General features: G+C 28.7%; 1 protein-coding gene across 6 annotated transcripts in view; it reads right to left on the reverse strand.

The window, feature by feature from the left end:
- Window positions 1-919: 919 nt before the first annotated feature.
- The window catches only part of LOC106678088 (inositol hexakisphosphate kinase 1), a 308,245-nt gene continuing 289,652 nt past the window's right edge, over window positions 920-19,512 (reverse strand). For all 6 annotated transcript variants that reach the window (XM_067053053.1, XM_067053052.1, XM_067053054.1 and 3 more), the window contains 8 exons: window positions 18,252-18,401; window positions 16,650-16,776; window positions 10,211-10,316; window positions 7,828-7,904; window positions 5,871-6,046; window positions 5,110-5,315; window positions 4,543-4,719; window positions 920-4,403 (listed from right to left, as the gene is read on the reverse strand). In XM_067053053.1, coding sequence (XP_066909154.1) covers window positions 4,079-4,403; window positions 4,543-4,719; window positions 5,110-5,315; window positions 5,871-6,046; window positions 7,828-7,904; window positions 10,211-10,316; window positions 16,650-16,776; window positions 18,252-18,365 — 1,308 coding nt within the window. In that variant the 5' untranslated portion in view covers window positions 18,366-18,401 and the 3' untranslated portion in view covers window positions 920-4,078. The remainder of the gene's footprint in view (window positions 4,404-4,542; window positions 4,720-5,109; window positions 5,316-5,870; window positions 6,047-7,827; window positions 7,905-10,210; window positions 10,317-16,649; window positions 16,777-18,251; window positions 18,402-19,512) is intronic.

A 19,512-nucleotide genomic window follows, 5' to 3' on the forward strand; every position in this document is an offset into this window, starting at 1 on the left:
TATCAGGCCTGCAATGTTTTATTATAGCTCTGATGTTGCCATATTTGATATTATTTAACATTCATATATAATTAAATATCAACTATCATGTGATGTGTATATAGTAGGCTCATAGCCTTTTATCTTATTATTGTTTTCAGCCCTAAAACTCAGATCGCAATGTCGACACAAATAAATAAGTTTTACTTATTGTGTATCGCTACTGGTCTTACCATCTTCTCCTTATATCGAATCTAAGATCAACCGTACAAACCTCATCATAAAGTATTGATGATATGAGGATATTGTTTTATTTTTTTTATTTCTAGGGTTTCGGATTACAGAGACTTGGTTGGGTTAATTGATTATAAATTTTCTTTTTATAATGTGTACCACCGATGGGTGGTTCCTTCCCAAGATTTTCAAGTCTATATGAAACGTACAACATATTTACTTATTATATTATTTTGTACAGTTGTAAATTACATTAAATAAATAAATTTAAAAAAAATCTTTTTATAATGTAACAATCATTTTTATAAAATGACAGAATTTTATATTTAGTTAATTTGATATAGTTTTAGCAATTGAACGTCAATAATACTACTTTTATCATTTCTGATAATTTAATTTTTTAATTGTAGTTTTAATGTTGTAATTAGCATTTTATATTGTTATTGCAGATTTTTAGTCAGTTTTTACTATTATTATTTTCGACAAGTTAGAATTTACTGACAAAAAAAAAAATGTATAGTGTTATAGGAGACAGGCTCCATTTGTATAGGGTTACTCCCTAAAATCAATTATTAATTTGTATAAAAAAAAAAAAATAATAATAATGCCTTTTATTTCTGACTACATCATCTCCTAAAATAATATTTAAAAGCCAATAAATGGTTATTAAACTGGTTGAAGGGTTAAAAATATACGAAAAACAACAAACAATTTAATTATATATTATATATTTATTTACAATTAAAAATTTAAATTAACAGCTAACTACAGTAACATAATACACAAAATAATAATTGGTCATGCCGTTTGGAATGACACAGACAAGAGCATGGTCGGACAAAGGTAGCCATCGCTAGGATTGCAGCCAACAACAGACCAGCTGTCCCGCTGCCTTGCTTAATATATACAATAAGGGACTCTAACAATTATAGACTTCAAGACCACAGCTCTAAATTCTGACTCTGTATTTATTAAATACGCTACAAGCTTTGGTCTTTTCTGTCCTATGTGATAAGCCTGCTCCACACAGCAGAGCTGGACCATTTCTTTTTTTAATCTAGTTTTTGAGTTTCTTTCATACAAAAATACTCTATAGAAAATGTTGAGTTTCAGATGAAAGAAACACAAGACAAATGTCTAAATAGGGTATTCTATCTTCAAAAGAGCACATGTGACTAAAATTGTTTTGATGGATTCAATAAACAATCTTGTGACTATGGTTAAACACTAGAATATTTGAACATGCATTTTTAAAATGGTTTACGTCATACTAACAAGAATTAACAGGTCACATATTCAGACTTATCCATTTTACTATAAAAATATTCTACCCTTCTTATTAAATACATTCATACGAGAAATAACACGAGGTATCCAATCTGAAGAAATATAATCACGACGACTTAATATAAGAGAAAAGAAAGAAACTCAAAGACAATTATTATATATATTTTATTTATTCAAACTTAAAATTATAAAATACTGTAACTGGTACATAATGTTATAAAAATATATTTGTTCGAATATCTCAACTGCCTTATGAATCTACAGCCTCGAAAGGAAACAAAATTAAGACAAATAAATAACCGAAATGAAATATGTGTGAACGACAATGAAAACATGAAAAAAAAAATGCATTTAAATGCTAAATAAATTCTATTCCTAATTAATACTAAAAATTTAACATAAAATTAACTAAAACACAATTTTACAATCACATTTAAATACAGCCAAATGACCAGACTTACGATTAAAAACAAAGGTTACATTGTACTCATTGAAATAAATCAGAACATATTACAATATTATTATTATCTCTATTAATTGTATATGTATATATTTATACATATGAAGTTTCGAAATCTCAATCTAGCATATTATTTAAAAGATGGCAAAAATTATATTTCAGCCAAAGTTATAAGAAAACACAGGTGGAATGATGTAACGTTTGCTTTAAAAATGTTAAGAATTGGTACCTTAAAGACTAATAATACAACTAATTAAGAGGCAACAATTCTCAACGTTCTTCCTTAATAAGTAGAAATTAATCAGAAATCAGAACGTGACATATTACTTAAACAAAATCTCTTTAATTTAATAATTTAAAAAGATTTCGGAAAACACGTCATTCTTTCATTTGGAATGAAATTAACTAAGATCAAATTCCATTTTAAAGATTTAAATATAGATAAAATCAAATTTTAAAGAAAGAAAATTATTAAAATAAACAAATTATATTTATATTAGAGCGAATATATATATATATATTACTAAGCAGCAACATTTTTTTTTAAATAATTAAATCAAATATACTTTACTTTCCGAACATGATCACGATTTATCACAAATAAGTGTAAACAAGTATAAAATCACAATTATTATAAAAAAAAGTTATTTATTAATTACATTACAATAACTCAAAGCGGTAATTTTATTCTGACTCAGCAGAATGTTAACAATAGTAACACCTTGGTCACGATTAAATATTTTTTGAGATCACCGTCGTTAATAAATAGAAAAAGCTATTTACAATAATTTGTTATGGAACGTTACGCTGGTAAGTTTTGTTCCATAATAAATTCAATGCAAGTTTACTTACAATACAGTAACTTATTTGTAATGTTAATTTTTTTTTTTATTTGGTTATTTTTTATATTCTTAACCAATAGAAAAATATTTCAAGAATGAGGAATGATCAACAAGTCACTATTTAAAACCAAGAAGTGATGTCTTTTTGAGAATTTTATGGTCAATTTTAAAATTTTTTTTTGTTTTAATTTTTTTTCCGCTTAAAGCCTAGCCCCGTATTGCTATTTTAAGTATTGCAATAATGTTTTTTAAATATTAGCCGATACATAAACATGGTCCTCTATGTCTTATTTTGACTGCCTAAAGAAGAAAAATTCTCGACTAAATAGGCTTTTTAAGTCAAGTAATTACAAAATACATGTTCAACTAAATTGAACATTTTTTGTCGACGTTTAATTTGGAAATAGTAGAGCTCAAATTATATTAGTAAAGTCTATATGCATAAAACTCAATATAGCAATCCTTCATTTTAGAGCAGACCTACAGTCGACGCAAGCAGCAACTATTGTCGCAATAGATTCAATGCATATAAAAAGAGATATGATTCAGTTTTATATAAAAGATTTTCCAAAATATAAATGTTATTACCATTCACAAAGTGACAAACCAAATATACAAATATGTTTTAAGGCAGAAACAATATTTAAATTCTAAAAATAAACAATTATACTCCCTCAATAGTCAAAACATAAGAAGATTATAAAATTAATTTCACAAAATTTGAGTTCCATAATTTATAATCAAACATAGAACTTTGAACATACATAAATAGAAAAGAAACAAGTGTCAAGATACAAGCAATCAAGAAATATTTACAAACGTCTTTTCTTAAAAATAAATGAAATTTCGATATATTAAATAGACAATTATGAAATTTTCAAAGAAAGCAGCACTAGTTACGGGATAGTCGCAACACCACATTTTGTACTTTCATTAATTAGTTTTCATTTAATTTTAAACTACAAATATGCAGCAAAGATGTACACATGGATAAAATAACATTTTTGATGCTTGGTATATATTTTTTTTATTTTAGTAGCATGGGTAAAAATCCTTTTCAAAATATCAGCAAATTATCGATGTGAATTATTTCACTTTAATTTTATAGGTCATTGTATACATCTCTGCAAAAGATTAAACTACAAACTGTTTTGAAAATAAACCTCGATAAATGTATGCAATCTGACATTATTTAATATTAACAGGACTCTCAGCTTTTGTAACGAGCTTTGAGACCTACGGCTTGGAAACGAAACAATACAAAACTCATTGCCGACTATATACTAGCTTCCTCTAAGAGGATCTGACTCAAGAGCCTATTCAATGTATCCAGGCCCGTCAGGAAGCCAGCGTCAGGACCCTGGTGACCGCCTCTTCTCGAGAACGTCGTGTGGGCAAAGTCGATCATGCGTAGATCCACGACTGGTTCCGTCGAGCTTGTAACGGTCCCTCTACGGACTCGTTTCACTTCTGCAGGCGGGGCCGAAGTCAGGAGATCAAAAGTCGAAATAGATGAAGAGGAAGCTTCTTCAGAACCAGAAGAACATTCTGATACAGGAGACTCCCATTCATGCGGCTCAGGGCTACATCTCTTTGGTGATCTGCAAGAAATAAATAATACATAATAAATGAAAATTTGATACTGGAAAAGAAAAAATGAGGAGCTCAAGTTCAAAATCCATTCTTCACAATAATATTCGTAATAAATAAAAAACAATCATAACTAAGAACTGAACTTACGAAGAAAGTGATGTGACATCCATAGTTTCTTCTGAAATTGGGAAGAAACCTCCACCTCCAACTGACGTAGGCTGAAGAAAATCAGGGTCGCCACTACTGCTACTCCTCGTGTCCTCGCCAGACAGACCGGAATCTCCTTCTACATCTATGTAACCCTCGTAGGTGATGAGAAGGGAACTGAACAAAACAAGCGTGGAAACATTTAATATTGGTAAAAATAGAACATAAATATTATTACAACATATACACTAAATAGAGGTGTAATCCTGTACTGGTGAGTTTTGGGGATATAACCTGACACAATATGCTCATTGATATTTATGTGACTTTAGAGCCCGACTCTTGGTGGTTTTTACCTCTTGAGTGCAGCTAGTGAAAATCGACAGCTATGACCAAATTAATGTGGTACTAAAATAATAATAACAGGTCAGGTTATGACCAAAAACTGGCCTAGACAGAATAATACTTTATTACCGAAGTAAAATAAAATTTAAAACCAACAAAATTTTGTTTGGCAAAACACCAAAAAACCAGTAAAAAAAAAGCACACCATTAAAGTATACTTACCAAGAGTAGAATCTGTACGAGCTCTGTTTTTCAATCGCTGAACGGAGCTCGTTCAACCTTGCTATGACCGTCCGAATCACGGAATGGTTCAGAGAAAGGCCATTATGGAAGAACTTATGGAGAGCACCTTTGAAGCCATCCGCATTCAACTCCCTTCCCCAATATTTGTCTCGCTTTATGAAATGATCTGCGGTTGTGTTGTACACCTGAAACATTAATAATGTCATGTAAAATCATCTACATGGGCTAACATAGCTTCATTTATATCTTTTTTTTGTATCCCTTTTTTCTGGTTTGTAAGTTTCTTTTTCTGGAAATGAATCTTTTTCAGTATTTTATTCATGTGTAAGTTAAAGTAGAAGACAGAATCTGAAAAAATCTGTATGGACCCAACTAGGTACTGACCTGCACTTCCTGAAAATTTTATAAAAATCAGATTGACAATTTTGATTGATTGATTATGCCTGAACAAAAAACTGATGACTGACACACAGAACCAAATTTGTTTTGTTAATGTTCAAAATATAAAATGCTAGAAAAAATTATTTTTTAAAATTTCCTGCATGAATAAAAAACTTCCATAATTTTGTATTGACTGTAATTCTTGATAATACAATAAACATAAACCTTCTTAACCTTTGTATTGATTGGATTTTTTGGTTATACAATCAAAGTTTGTATTGATTGAATGTTTTGGTTATACAATCAATACAAACTTTCCAAAATAATGTAAAACTCATGTAAGAAGATAGGCACTTTACCTGCATTCCACAGAGTCGCACCCCGAGGCTGGCAGACGTACTAGCTGCGCACTTTGCCATCTGCTTAGTTCTCTTCTCTGCCGAAGCATCATCTCCGTGCTGCCTCGTGCCCATCTTGAGGTCGAGGATACACGGCCGCTTGTAACGGCAAGTAATATTTTCCAATAATAGAAAATCTGAGATGGAAGTCAAGGTTTCGTATAAAAGTATAATTTTTAATAATAATTGAAAATTTAATTATTTTTTTCCAGTTTTAAGGGAAAAATGAATAATGAATCTTAATAAGAGTTTCTTTAATTAGAATGGCCATTATATAAAAATTTCAACTGAACTGAAATTCAGCTTAGAAAAGCTATATGTATTTATTAGTTACAAATAGTTTATATTATGAATTTTATGTTATTCATTCAGGCGTTGTTTTCAAACAGTGAAAGATTTTTATTTTATATTATTTCCTAGGTAGTTGTTTGTTATTTTTATTAATATGTTGAGATAACAAAATAAACTTCTCCTTTAGAATATTATCTATATTCTATATTTGTTTGAGCTTTCCCCATCTTCAAGTACTAATAATCCTACAATTATAACAACTGATTTTTGCAATTACTAACAATTTTTTATGTACAAAATCAAAACCTAATAATCAATTTTACCTCATTTGTCACGTGAATATTTTTCTTTTTTAAATTTTATCTTATAGTCACATTAATTAAAATTTATAACACAACATTGTTTAAACAATATCGTTCATTATTGATGCATTCACTTGTTCCTTTAGTACAATTAATATTAAGTTATACTAGCCATTACCTCTTTGGACATATCAATATGTCTCTGTGCTGTTTGTTTACCTCCCTGTTCATATTTAATAAATTTTGCTATTCAAGTTGAATATTATGGTTTTGAATTGAAGAATTTTATTTTTTAATGTTTTACCTGATTCATTATGCCTCTACTTATTATATTCCAGCCTATTTATTATATCCGCATAGAGTGTATTTAAGTTTTTTGTATTCATTTTATAGTTTACGGTATTGTTGAAATTTTTAGTAATGTGAACTGCTTCTAATGTCTTTCTGCATTTTGTGTTTTTTGTCATGCCTATTATGGTGGGGTTTTTAAAGTTAAATTTATGGTTAGCCAATGCTATGCAGTTTATATTCTTGACATTTTTATAGTTTGTGACAAATTGTTTAATCCAGGTTTCCAGTTTTTAAGATATCTCTCCAACATATATATTTTTTTCACAGTTTTTGCAGTCAAGCCAATATATTATATTTTGATTTTCCAATTTACCTATTTTATCTTTCATGTTAGAAAAATGGTGTTGCAGCTTCCTGTTATCATATAAACCTGTTTTAATATTAATATGGTCATATGCTTGTAAACTACCCTTTGGTAGCACTCTAATGACATTTTACATTAGCTGGTCTCGTGGCCATCTTCTTTTCAGGCGCCTCGGAGGATTGTCAGGAATGGAAGAGGATGCAAGATTAGAAACTAGGAGGTTTGAGTGGTTAGAGAGTTTATAATGGAAGAAGTGATATCTGGTTCGGGCTAGATCGGTTACATAGGGAACATTAAGGTCTTTATATATGATTTTATTTGTCACAAAGTAAGGAGCATTGAGGATTTTACGAAGGATTTTGGATTGTAAGGATTGGATACGAGAGGAATTCGAAAGTTGAGTGGAGCCCCAAAGCTCAACTCCATCATAAAATATTAAATCACATTATAAATTGTTACCTAATATGAATATATAACTGCTGATTTTTGTGGTGTGCGTCGACTATGTAATGACGCCTTCGCCATTGGTGTCGTGTTGTCGTAAGGATGGCGTTATTTTATATTTATTTTATCATTTAGCATGAAAGATAAAATAGGTAAATTGGTATAATGTACACCAATAAATAATAATTTAATATTAAAAAAAAAACAACAGCAAATAAAAGGATACATTCATTTGACTTGTCTGATGGCTCAAGTCCATTTTTCATAACTTCATTAGCACTTTTGTTCCGCCTTACTTTCATTCTGTAAAAAAAAAAAAAATTAAATTAAAATAAACTGCTAACACAATAAAATAGTCGTCTCAATAAATTAAAATAAAACATTTCGATAATGGTTCAACAATTTTTACTTGATCGAGAAGCCGCTACGTGAGCATACCATCCGCTCATGAGTATCATTAAGAAACACCACAAATCTTTGAAGAAGGAATCAAAAACTGGGTCAAGAGAGAAAGTGAAATCGCCAGGCCTGAGGATGGTCGGCGTCCAATGTCCAATACCAGCTTGCTCCTATAATTACGTATTGTGCGGCTAATTACGAGGAATACATTGTCATCCAATTAAAATGAAAACAAAAAACTTACGAGTGCTCATACCAAAAGTACTCAAGATTTCTCGTGAAATTCCAGTCAATTTTCTGGTCATAATAAAATTATTATCATTTAGTGGTGAATCATTACTTCCTTTAAAATATGGATCAAATTTAAATTACTGGGTCAGAATATAAGTGTGAGAAAAAATTTAAACAAATAAGATTCTTGAGGAAAAAGGAAATGTAGCAATAAATAAAGAACAATTTTAAAGGAAGTAATGATAAATGATGTTAAAGTAAGGATTCACCACCATATTTGCTATCGAACTTACCTTCCATCATATAAAGGAAAAAAAAATCATTTATCTAATAGTAAACTAATCTATCAATAAACTTAGTAAATAAAAATAAATTATATTTATTAATTCTGAAAATAGTGATTCTCAAAACATCTTTAATTCTTCAATTATCAGATTGTAATAGGGGGTAGCTGATTCAATCTAACCAAATTATGGAGACATTGTTCCTCAGTGGTACCAAAATTAAAGATTTCTATAAACAAAATTATATTTTGGAAGATTGCTGATTGACCGTATGCTGATTCCTCTACATACATATTATAATGGTTATTATATACCAGTTGATTTGTTTTTTCTAGCAGAATAAGAACAAAATATTGCTATCAAAAAAGTTTACATGTATTAAAAATTACAAAAACCAAAACACACTTCTAGTAAAGTAGGCCAATAAATTTCATTTTAAGGAAAATTGAGTCAGGTTCGTTTTTAGCACTCTCAAAAACTCTTAATACAAATTTTCATAAACATCAAAAATTAGAAATTTTTGGAAGATAATTATTTTATGCTGATGATTCAAACACATTCACAAAAAAAAAAATTTTTAACTCCTCACAATTTTATCTAAATCCTAAGTTAAAAATAAAAAGGCAATCCTTCCTGGTAAAACCTCCAAGGAGCGACAGTCCTATATCACTTTTGAAATATTTGCTTAAAATGGGAAGAGAAGACTTAAGATAGTCTAATGAGGAAATATTTACAAAGCCCCTCAAATTGAAAAATGGCATAAAACTGCCCTCTGTGGTAGTCTTACTCATCAGACTTTTAAAACAGACAATTATAGCAATTAGGTTGCTCGACATACAACTTGTCACAATCTCACCAGAGAAGATCATAACACAAAAAAAATAAAATTATAAAAACATATATGTTAGAAAGCTGAAATTCTGCTCTCCCAAACCATTTCAATGGAAAAGAAAGTAGTTTCAAAAAAAAAAAAAGTTCTCAAATATTTTATCTTATATCTCCAGTTCTAATTTGTTTATGTAGGTCTGGTTTGTAGTTACAAACCAAGAAATGCTTTTCATGCAATTTAGATGGCCCTAAACGACTCATAAGTTTCGTGTAGATTAATAAGTTGTGTTGGAGTTATTATTATTTTTTAAAAAAATCGAACTAGTATGGCAAAAAATTTTAAGAAAACAAATTCATTTTTGGATAGCAATAAAAATTTGTATTTAAGGGTTCATTAAAGTTTTGAAAAATAAATATCAACTTTATTTCTCCCTAAAAAATATTTCTTACCTTCCTGCTAGGTCAGTCATGAGGTAATAAATAATATTACATTGGATCTGTTTTATGGTGTGGAATAAAAAACAAAAAAAGAAATCAATTATATTTAATGAGTTTAGATGTGTACAGAATCACAAAAACCACAAGTCACTTTCTGTGAAGTAGGCCAAGACATTTTTTTAAAAGAAAAAGCAAGTTAGATTCATATTTCGCATCCTCAAAAATACATAAATTGGAATTTTCATAAAAAACATTTTACATGGCACACTTTTCAACATTAGTCAGTCCATATTTCTTCAACTGTGTGCCCATATAATAGTTATCTGTCAAATATATTTTTTCCCGAACCGGCCTGGTGAAATATTTCTAGATTTCTTTGATAATTAATTATAAACTAATATATAAGATATAATGGATAAATCAAATCACCTCAAGACATCATCCCTCTTCCTTTTTGTTGCCCGATTGTTGTCATCTCTAAAGCTAGGGCTATAGCGCTTTTCGAGTTTAACATCTCCTGTTCCTTGCATTATTCCTGTAACAATTACAACTCATGAAAAATTGAGTTATAAACATGAGGCAATACACAAAAATATTAAATAATAAAATTATTATTGGTATAATCATTCAAAAGTTCATACAAAATACAAAAAAAATGTGTTATCAATGGTATAGGGGGTCTTTTCTAAAAAAAAAAAAAAGAGACATGGCACATTCAAATGAATGATTGTTAATCGATATGTTAATAAAAAATGGAATGATTGAATGAAATTAAATGAAAATGAAAATTGTTAAATTATATGAAAGACAAAATTAGTTTAATAAATTTTTCTAGCAAATAAACAAAACAATTAATTTACAATTCAGGTTTTCACATGTCACACTTAATGAGCAAATGTCAACACTGAAATTGTGATCGTCACACAAACAACAATTTCAGCATTCAACCTTTACCTCTTAAGCAGACTTACTCATTTTGTATTGTTTAATTTTTTAAAATGACATCGTAAGCTTTACAATAAGACCCTTGCCAATACCACCACCTCTAACTTCACTCTTTCCTTCTCAACTTTATGACATTCACAAAACCAGTTTCTAGATAGCTTTTAGATCTTCTTTTTCTAAAAAGAAAACCATACAACTAAAATTAATATCTATTTTCTCAAAGTCAAAAAATAAATAAATGAAATAAAGATTAAAAAAAAAAAAATAAAAGTAAATGGAAAAAAGAAATCAGATGCTATCTGGAAACTGTCATCTTTTACTCTGATAATTAAAAGATAGCACTTATCTGTCTGAGCACTCATTTTAAAAAAGCTTAACCAAAGATGGACATTTTTACTTAAATATAACTTCACAACATACTATGGAAAAATTCCTATCATAAAAAAAAAAAGATTATTAATGAATTAGTTTCTGTAAAGTATATGTTATGATACTTTTTAAAACAATGACAAATGCACTAAAATGAACTATGCCTATTAGATAATACGTTAGTAGAAAAAGCACATGGTAAACACTCTCCTTATTCAGCACACACTAACAAACAGAGAAACTTGATTCATAAAAAAAAAGAAAAAAATCCATATTTTTACAAATAAATAATATGAAACATATTCTTCCAAAAGTGGCATTACGCATTAGAGGAGTTAAACAGTGAAATCTTGATAACGATAGCGGTACATTTCTCCAATCTAAATAATTCCAAATATAATCAGTGGCGTAGCATAGTGGGGTGAGGGAGGAGGGGTGTGAAATTTTAGGGTGAGGTAAAATTTCACAATAAATAATAATATATAGTAAAAATTTGAACCATTTCATCTCAGTTTTTTTTTTTGTAACTTGTACAATACATGATGAATATGATTGTTCTTGCCTAAAAGTTATAAAAAGCCAAAAAAATATTAAGCCAGTAAGCAATATGAAAAATAGTCGATTCACAGTATACTTAACATAACCTGTTACCAGAAACATGTTATCACTAGGTAACTGCTACTCTTAAACCCATAACTAATATTTCACCATTTAGCCCGTCACTGTTAAGCACCATGAAAGAGCTTTATGTTAATGAAATTTAAAAAAAAATAATATATAAATTATTTAATTGTGACAAATAGTGAATCCTAATGTTAAAAAAAAAAATAACCAGGTGCCACCATTTAGCCCATCACTATTAAACATAATGAATGATCTATATGTTGATGAAATTAAAGTAAATTAATAAATAGTAAAATTAGGTTATGATTTGTCGTGGAATTACCAAGATAAATAAAATACACAAATCATGTCTGCCAGTATTCCAACCCGGGGTCAGAGTCCATTCAGCAAAATACAGTTCAATGCAGCCTGGCGCAGAGGTTGGTCCCTTTTCTTTTCAGTTTCTTGTTCTGGCCTTGATGAGGATCAACGATGTCTGTTGAACTTTAGCTGAAGATGATTTGTGCTTTTTATTCACCTTGTCTCTTATTCCCAGACAAATTATGTCCTGAATTCGAAATTAGATCAAATAATTATTTCTCAATTTAATATAACTGAAGTATTACTAAAAATTATGATTTCCCTTACTATCAGTGCTGAATAAGGATGAGTTGTTATTGTTAGTTGAGAACATTCATTGAATACTGACCAGCAACAAAACAACAAAGCTTAAGCTCTCATCAAGCAAGTTGCAATATATCCCATTATATATTATGCAATATAATCCACTATATATTATGCAATATAATCCATTATATATTATGCAATATAATCGTAACTGTTGGAATGATTTCGATAAGAAATAGAAAGCAAAATTAGCTAAGTGCTATAAAATACATAAGTATAAAATTTTGTGCTGAAAATTTTATAAAAATTAGGTTACAAGTACACAAGTATTTTTTTTTTTTTAATTTAATTTAATAATATCTACAGGTTGAAACCCCAAATCTAGATACAGATAAAATGACTTAATATTCGGTCTGATTTGACTACACAGGTGTATTAGTCCAGGATAAGAAAATATGATTGAAGCAAAATTAAACATAATAGCCATCATAAAAATATCAAGTTTTTTTCTGTAATTATTTTTTAAATTTTGAAATAAATTAAAAAAAATTCTCCCACTTTTTAAATGAGTAACATTACATCAATTTACTTCAACAATATTTTCATTAAAAAAGAAAATATAACATCTGTACTGCTCAAGAAGACATTGTCAGAGAAAATTATTTAATAGTATTATTTATGCTCAGTGGTTACATGATTATTGAATAGTAAAATGCAAAATTAACAAAATAATTTAGAAGGCAATAAATATTAAGTGAAAAAAAATCTAAGAAATAAATTTCTTTTCAGCTTCCTGGCAAAAACAAAATAGAGCAGTAACAGAAAATTAATATTTCTCTACTATAGTGTCAAACAGTTTTGGTTTAGCTTTTTTTTTTTAAAAAAATATATTTTTTTTTTAATGAGTACTTAGACAATTAATTACAATTTTCTTTTTAATAAAAAAGAAAAGAAAAAAACTTTTTAACTGAAGTAAATTGAGAAGTGTTTGTTTATACGAACCGTTGGAACACAGAACTGTTTGTGTGTGGGCCCAGACCGTCATCTGTTTGACTTAGACGAGATAAGTGGGAGTGAGAGAGAGATATAGTCCCTCGCTCGGGGGGCCAGCGCGGACCAAGCCGTGTCCTCTGCACATTAGTCAGACAACATCTCTCACCAGGATCAGTATTAGGAAAGTATTGGAAAGCAAGGAACGGAAGGAACGGTAACGTCGCAGTCCAAAATTAGAAATAATTCACTCATCGTTTATCATCAGAGACCAGATTTTTATCCAACTAACTTATCCTTCCCATTGAAGAAAAAACATTATATCTCACTAACCAAAATAATTACTTTTAAATAAAAAAAAAAAAAATGATCATATTAAGAAATGTTTTATAAAGATGATTTGTAAATTTAATTTAAAATATTTCAAACCCATTGTTGCTATGGGTTATTATAGAATAAAATAATAGAGATTCACTTTTATAATGTAATTAATAATTAAACTTGTTTTACAAACCCAATAAATGTTGTATTGTATTAAAACTCATATACATAACTTTGCCAAAAATAGAATTAAATGTTCTCTCTTTTAGGAAAATTATAATTTTTCAATTATTTACCTGAAAGAGACAACTTTTAATTGTATCTTTCCTAAAACCAGTGGAAATGTACTTAGCACCAGTGTGGAATAAGCCGTGGATATGTAAGTCTAATTGTTCCATGATATTTTCCAAAATAAATTCATAAAACATTAATACATACGAAGATGTTTGTCTTCTTTCATCTTTTTCATGGCAACTTCAAACCCTTAGAAGCTACTTGTAGTTTACAAGACAAACTCTATTAGTTCAATATTTATTTATTTTATTTATTAGGTTATTTGGTATCGTAGAGGTTTATTACTATTTGTATTATCATTATATTTAATTATATAATTTATCATAATCGTATTTTTGTACACCTACTGTTTATTGTTTTCCGTTTTTTTATTGAAACAATGAGTAACAAAAATATAATTTATTATTTTTTCCCAGTGGTTAAAACAGTCCTTGAGTTTTAAACAGCCCACTCCACTTTTCATTGTTATATTGTAACAATTTTGGAAAATGATTCTTTTTTATTGAATTTAATTTCCTACCTGTATTTTTTTTTTTATAATATATTACATAAAAATCATTTCATATTTTAACAGTTTTCTTATTGTATAAAAATCTGGTCTCCGTTCATCATTCTTCTTTTATGTATTTGATCAAATGATAAAACAGTATAAAAATGGTATTTTACAACTTACACTAAGAAAATGAATATTACATAAAAGCTTTAAAATATCATTTAGTAAAAAGTGCTAATAAATTTTATTTTTTAAATTAATAATTTATTTTTCAATCATTTCAGGAAATTACAATTTTTTAAATCTTAATAGAAAGAAGCAGACGACAGAAAGTCAATAAATAAAAAACATATAAATTTGTTTAGCTCAAAAATCTAGCAGACATTAAAAAGCTTTATTGTAATATTCTAAAAATGACAATCGGCAATACCGACGATTCTTTTGATATTTGATTCCTTATGTTAAAAACAAATATATATAAAAAATTTGATTTTAATAGATAAAAACAATTATTTATAAATATTCATCAAATAAAAAATAATTACTTCCATTGAATTCAGTAATAAATTTTTATATGATAACATAATAATTTTTAACATATTGTATTTCACAATATCTCCGTTTATGACTTTCCAATTAAATTTTCTCTTAACAGACCATAATTTGACTGAAGTTTTTTTTGCTACACTCAGAAAGTAGTCGGTTTATCGATTCCATAATGTACCTCAATCAGAGCTTTGGTGGTATATTATTTAAAACAAGATGAAAACCAATCAACCTTGTGGTTTGGTTCCATACAATCAAATTTAGAACCACGTAACAGTTAAAAGAAACATTTTTTTATTTACAAAATACAAGCATCTTCCTCTTAACCTAAGTTTTTCTTACACCAAAGATTTTTCATATTTAATCAAAATTGTTTCATTTGCTAAATATGAATGCGATCTAAACATGAACATAGACACAAAATGCAGTTACGAAACAAGTATATGTTGAAATAATTACTTTTCTTCATAAAAATTTACTTTTTACAAAACATTAAAAAAATTATCACATAAAAATTGGTATCAGTTGAGAGATTTTTTTCTTCCAAAAATGAATTTCACTTTGTTAATTTAATAGATAAAGTGTAATTGATTGGTAGAGAAACATTCACAAAAAATCAACTAGCATAAAATATATGAATACTATGGTCATCTCGTAATACATCTTATTTACTATGTTTTTGAAACTTTATTAATGATATTAGTAAACTGTTGATTGTGATATATAATCTATAACTGACCTCAAAACAGTCTTTGAAAAAAAATATGTTACTTCCAACACCTGCTATAAAACTTTAATTAAAGTTGCTCTTTATTATCTTGTCATCAAATCAACTTTTATTTAAAAAAATATTTGTAGGAGGTACTGAAAAAAAAATTGACTAAAATTTGCTTACAATTTGACATCGTTACTCAAATATTTTAAAAATATTAAACAATCGACAGTGAGCCAGCATTGCCAAACTAATTGGAGAAAGACCAGTGTTAAACTTGGCTCTGATTCTCACTTTCATTTCAATTACATAATACGATCAAATAAACTAAATAAGTAAAACGAAATGACTATTAGAACTGTTAAATACTAATTCCATTAATTTGATCAAATACATGAAATGAACTGTTACATGTTAGTACTTGTCATAAAGAAAGTATGTCGGTCTGTCAGGAAAGAATATTATGTTAAGGAATTACATGGATATAATAGTCAATGATAAAATAATAAAAGGAAACATATTTTGGAAAAAAAACAAAAACAAAAAAAAGACTTCATCTTCGAATTCTCCTACTTCACCCACAAGCCAATGGAAACGCTTTGCTAAAAATTGAATTGTAACAAAAAATATTTTATACTCAATATTTAAAAAAAAAAAACATCAGTTTCCAGTGGCTCTAAAAAATAACAAAAACATGCAATTATAAAAAAAATAAATAATCAAAAATGTTTTAAAAAATTATTTTAATTTTTTTTTCTTTTTAAAGCATTTACTGAACTTACCTCCCTTTAATTTTTCTGAATTATTGTATTGAATTTCTTTAACAAAAGAAAAAAAACAGTATCTCTACTGATTAAAAACTAAAAAAAAACAGTTCATTTAAAAAATTTTTAAAAGAAATTTGCTCAAAAAAAAACTCAAAGCATTAAAAAAATTATAAGACAATAGCTAAAATAAGAACGGCTCACCTTTATACTTTGGTACGAACAATTTTATATCTTGTGGGATGTTTTGGTAAAATTCCAACTCCCGAGGATTCAGAGGTTTGCATATCGTCCCTTCATCCAGCAGCAAGAGCCTTGTATGACCTCCGACCTTTAGAAGAAAAAAAATTAAAAAAATCCCTTCATGATCTCTAAAGGTAAATATTCACAATAACAATGTTCTGTTTAATAGTGGGCTGCAAATAAAAACAGATTTTATATGGTCAATTAGAAAATAAGTTGGTTCTGTGCTTTCTAATCAAATACAGCTCTTGGGCTATGACAGACACAGGTATATATTTTTTTATTGACCGATAAAGATACTCTGAGAAAAATAGCACACTACACAAATAACTAATTCCAAAAAAATGATAACTCCGAACTCTAAACTTTTGGCTTATAAGGGCCAATTCTAGCCTATTAATTGAAGCCCATTGCATGCACCATAAAGTAGTTTATAATAATTATTTTCATAACAATAGTTTTTTGTCTGTCAAAAAATATTGGTGTTTAAAAAACTGTAACTCAGAAAATATTAAAAGAGGTCTAAAAGAAAATATAAAGAGTTCTATTAAGATTCTAATTATTTCACTTAAGAAAAGGTTTATATGCCCTTTTTTTGAGCACTAAGTACTTTTTATTGAGTATTCAAAAAATAAGCGAAAATTTGATGTTTTCATTTAATAAAACTAACTTCTGATGCTGTGCTATAGAAATAGTTTAATATCTATTTTTCAATGACATTAATGTTCCTGTTGTTAAGTCCAGGTAAAAAAAAGAATTGTAAGGAAATTTTTAACTTTAAGATAAATAAAAATCAATACATAGCATTATTAAATGGCATCCCTTGTGGGGATTAACTATCCATGCTACCTATTAGTAATGATTAATATTTATACCTAATTTAATTTAAATTTCCATTAATTGTAAATGGATTCTTAGGTAAAAATCTAAATGCTCTGAGTTACATAGCAACTCGATTATCTACTCAATATAATAATATACGCCTCTATACACAATGAACATTTCTAGATCTGATAATTTTGATTTTATACTGGATTTACAAGTTTGGCACTTGCCGCATCTCCAAACATATAATGTCTTTATAAACTTAAATTTGTGCTGTGTCAAATAAAAAATAAACTGTTGAGTTAATTGACAAAATTTTAAAAAAACATTTACACCAAATCAATAGAATTTTAAAATGGAGTTAATTATTGAATCTGCAGGTTGGGGAATTCCTTAATTAATTAAAACCCAGAAAGCACAGATATTTACTTGTTGGTAGTTCTAAAACAATGTTACAACTGAACACAAACGTGTGGAAGCAGCACAAGTGCTCTTGTGTCCAAAAACCAACACTCAACTCCAATCCAAATAAACTACATTCTTGCGCATGCGTGACTTTACCTAAGTTTAGAAAACGTGTAGAGGAGTCTTTAGATATGTAATTAGTTACTAATTTACTGATATTGAGTTAATTGAACTAACCTGATTATTGATAATGAGTTAATTGAACTAACCTGATTATTGATAATGAGTTAATTGAACTAACCTGATTATTGATATTGAGTTAATTGAACTAACCTGATTATTCAAGGGAAGAAGAGCTACTTCCTTATCACTGTCCCCGATCATAAGCTCCAGTTGGGACCGTCTCTCATGTTCTCCCATTCCCCACTCGCCTGGAAGGTAGACCATCCCGAGCGTCAGCTTCTTCTTCTCTAGAAGCTTATTCTGGAAAAAGAAAAGAAAGATCTCGATTAGTCAATCGTACATATCTCACGTCTCAAGTGACGTATAATGGCGCAAAATTACTTTAATAGCTCTGACTAAGACTTCACTTGTTCAAAAGTATATTTGAACTGCGGTACTGAGCCGTGCTAGGCACATTGGGGGAAAACGGTGAGTCAACGCCAATTATGCAACGCCCATCAAGATACTGCCGGCGGCGATTCGGATTAAAAGGAAACTGAGCATTTAGCCTGAAGTTTAATAAAAGGAGAGAAAGTACTGAGAAAACGCGGGTATTAGTTTAGAGTAAGCTTAGAGGAATTAAAGTCAATTTAAGCCTGTACTTTAACATTTTGCTGGTTTAAACAATCTGGCTACGACAGCGAGGAGCTGATCAAGGAATTAGGTTTACAAATTATTAAGATCAGAAATATATTTAAAGGAAAAATCACATAATAAAATTAAAATTAAAATTATTCCTGCTGTAATGACAGAAATTTGTAAATATTATCTAGACTGAAGAAAATTTTAAATGGACACTGTTTGTGATAAGGTTAGTTAGCAGGAGTGTTGTTAGTGCAAACATTCATAAGGCTCTTACTATAAGCTACCCTTACTAGGGCGAGTGACGCCAGAAGGCGTGGTCTATTCCTTTCGTAGGCGTGGTCTCCGGTATCCCTACCGTATTCGAGAGTTGAGAGTACACTGTCAAATATGGGAATCTACTGCGATTCTCTGAATCTTGTTCTGGAATTTCTGCAATTTTTTTCTTATAGTAAAGGACGTTGCTTCCCACACTTCATAACCATACATCAGTAATGGCTTAAGTATTGTTTTATAAAAGAGAACAGTTCTTTCTGGTTTTACTCCAGATTTTATATTAACGATAGGATATAGCATCGCTAATCTTGTATAGGTTCAAAAAGGTTTTCATTTTTATTAAGTTGCCATATTTTACGAACGAAGGCCTCAATTATGTGTCCTCATAAAATACTGTCCTATTTCCACTAGATTTAGTTTTATTTTATCAATACTACCATTGTCAAATTAAATTAAATTTGTACGAGGAGAAGATGGTTGGGGGTGCGGTCAAAATAAAACACAAATAAGTTGA

Source organism: Halyomorpha halys, unplaced genomic scaffold (genome assembly GCF_000696795.3).
Source record: "Halyomorpha halys isolate HHAL.00 unplaced genomic scaffold, Hhal_1.1 Scaffold122.1, whole genome shotgun sequence".
Lineage (NCBI taxonomy): Eukaryota > Metazoa > Arthropoda > Insecta > Hemiptera > Pentatomidae > Halyomorpha > Halyomorpha halys.